A 3,080-nucleotide genomic window follows, 5' to 3' on the forward strand; every position below is an offset into this window, starting at 1 on the left:
TATTTTTCTTAGGACCAAATGTTCTTTGCTTTGTATGTAACTTCACTTTTACCTTTTCTGTTGATCCGGTTGATAATAAACAAGTCAAGCTTAGTTTGTTTCTCTTCTTTTAATGTCATTCAATGGTATATCAATTAATTAAACGATCTACGTAACAAGAAATTTAACAAATGAAACCATCAGAAATCAACTTAGAAGACCGAAAAGTGTATATGACAAAGTCAGAAAAAGAAAATTGGGATTTTTTGGACACATTTGTAGAATGAGAGAAAACAGATTGATTAAGATGGTACTAATGAGGAAAAGAGATTGGAAGAAAAAAATTGGTAGACCTGCAAAGAAATGGTTAGATGACATTACTAAATGGATTGGTGTTGGTATTCTGAATTCAATAAAACTGGCCAAAGATAAAAAAGGTTTTAGGAAAGAAAAAAGGAAAAAATAAAAGAACAAATCATGCTTTGATGTACACCATCGGCCTCGATGGTTCCTCGATGGAAAAAGGAGGATCATTGATTGATTGATTGATTGATGGTTGATTCAGATAATAAATAAGAATCGCTTCTTTGGCTGATTTAATGAACGACTGCCATTGACCGTTTTAATATTTTTTTTTGTTTTTTAATTTTTAAATGCCTGACGATGAAATTTATATATTTCGAAACGTTATGTTTTTTAATTTAATAAAAATGTAAAATTAATATTTGTAATTTAAAAAAATAGAAAATTCAAGTAAAATGTTGTCCACTGGAACGGCGAAAACGTTGCGTAGCTATTAGGTGACATTCGGCCTTCTATGAGATCGTAGATGACTTTTTAATCCAAAACCTGATGCGCATAACTTACCACAATGGGAGCAGCGAGGACAAGTTAGTTTCAATTCTCTATATGTTGCTGCATGATGGATAATTCGACGCCTGTAAGAGGCATTTGTCCATTCCAACATAAAACTTGTGAGACTAACTTTACAAATCCTCTTCCGTGTAGACCAATCTTTTGCTATTTTTCAAACCCAGTCGCGTTGATGTTACATTTTTGAAGTACGCTTTTCACTTGATCCACAAATCGCTTCTTTGGCCGACCGACTCTACGACAGCCATATGATAGTTCGCTATATAAAAAACTACGAGATAGACGAGACTCCGCCATCCGAATAACATGACCAGCCAAGTGCAGCTGTTGTTGTATCAAAAGATATTCAGCCGGTGCAAACTTATCTAGTTTATTTTGTGCCACCATTTTATTCTTCGAGAGCTTTGATGTGTCGACAATAAAAAGTCTAGGATTCAAAACATATAAACATTCAACAAAACTTTTTCACGTTCTAATAGACAACAGATCGTGAAAAAAGTGAAGAAACACGGCATTCACCCCTTCTCAACACTGGGATTGCAAGAATCAAGTTATTCTAAGCATTAAAAACACGGCCCGAGAATATCGGAAACGACAATTCCAGCAGAAATAAAATACATCAACGTTTTACATCTGCTTGAAAATAAACTAAAATCTATTTTTTTAATTTAAATTTACTTATTTAATACATGGCATTTGGTATCGGACGAATTATGACCAACGTGACAAAAAATTTGCTAAATAGTTAAATGCGAACTGTGCACAAATTTTGTTCATTCATTTAAATGAAATATATCATTTCCTAATACATTTCCTATTTAAAGAATATTACGTCAATAAAATAGTAAACATGCAGATGTAAATTAACAAAATAAAATGCTCAAATTAATATCGCTTTTTGTAATAATTTTTTCAAGTGAGTGTTTGAAAATTTTTAATTGTCATTATTTATTTTGTAATGCAAATAAGTTATATCTCACAAATTTTTAAAATAAATAAATGATTGCAGAACAGACCGCTGAAGAAATATTTAGCTTGCAGTACTACGATGAATTTAATAATCGAATCCCCACGGAAAATATCTACAAACATGTGAATATTTTTAAGAATTGTTAAAAAATAATGTTGTAAATTTAATTTTTAAAAAATCAGATTATTAGAACTAGAATTTATGAGTTTTTTTTTTAATAATTTCAAAACAAATATTACTCGTTAGGTACACAAGTCTCTCAGAATCCAATTCATGAAAAATGGCATACGGCAGTTTGAAACACATTTGCGTAAGAACAAGTACATAATGCAGATTTCATTTCTATAACTTATTGCTAAAAAATAGAACATTTGTTAAAGGAAAATACTGTCTCCGGATTTTGCTTTGTATGTCATCGGAGAAGATGATAGGCGTAGGCGCGTGCCAAACACGGTAATTACTAACTTGTTGGATTTCTAATAATTGAATGAACACAGTCAAAATCTCTTTATCCAGATCAGGATAGTCAAAATATTTTAGAAGTCCATTACTTTAAAATTCCCGAATAAAATTTCTTTTTATCCTTTAAAGTAAAATTTTTTATAGATTTTTAATAAATAATGATTATTTGAAGCTCATTTTTGATTAAGACTAATACATGCCGTCTTTTTGACAACGGTAAATTTGTTTCTCTTGAAACAACTTTTACAGCAAACAGATTGCTATTATCAAAGCCGGACAGATGAAAAAAGTCTCAGCAGTGCTGTGTCACTCTGCTCTGGATTGAAGTATTTAAAAAAAATTAAAAAATTTTTTTTATTTAATCAAATAAAATATATGACAGGGGTCTTGTTTATTGGAAAAATGAAACTTTAGAAATAAAGCCATTAAAAATTGGATCTTTTGGAAGTGTCATTGTGAAAAAAGTATTGAACATAGAAAAACAGTTCTGTGGTAAAATTTATTTATTTTTTGTTTGGCGTTTGTATCTAAAGTAATAAATTAAATTGTTAAAAACATTTACAATGAGTTATTCAAAGTGATAATAAAAAAAACAAAAAGTTTTCTATTTTTTACTGAAAATATTAAATTACAACTTGATAGTTTTTTGGAACACATCTTATAAAAACCAAACTAAAAACTAATTGACAAATCTTTTTGAATCAAATGTTTTCTGTTTACTGGACTGGACTAACTTAAACGGCTGAACAATTTAAACACAGGAGTGAAAGATACACAGAAAATATGGAAGAACGGA

At 29.9% G+C, this 3,080-nt stretch overlaps 1 protein-coding gene across 1 annotated transcript; it reads left to right on the forward strand.

The window, feature by feature from the left end:
* Positions 1 to 831: 831 nt before the first annotated feature.
* Positions 832 to 2,820, forward strand: HELRODRAFT_172899 (hypothetical protein; the record flags this gene model as incomplete). Its single annotated transcript, XM_009019563.1, has 5 exons — positions 832 to 869; positions 1,332 to 1,402; positions 1,862 to 1,944; positions 2,069 to 2,142; positions 2,667 to 2,820. 5 exons carry the CDS (start codon positions 832 to 834, stop codon positions 2,818 to 2,820), a joined length of 420 nt encoding a protein of 139 aa, XP_009017811.1.
* Positions 2,821 to 3,080: the final 260 nt, after the last annotated feature.

Source organism: Helobdella robusta (genome assembly GCF_000326865.2).
Source record: "Helobdella robusta unplaced genomic scaffold HELROscaffold_25, whole genome shotgun sequence".
Classification (NCBI taxonomy): domain Eukaryota; kingdom Metazoa; phylum Annelida; class Clitellata; order Rhynchobdellida; family Glossiphoniidae; genus Helobdella; species Helobdella robusta.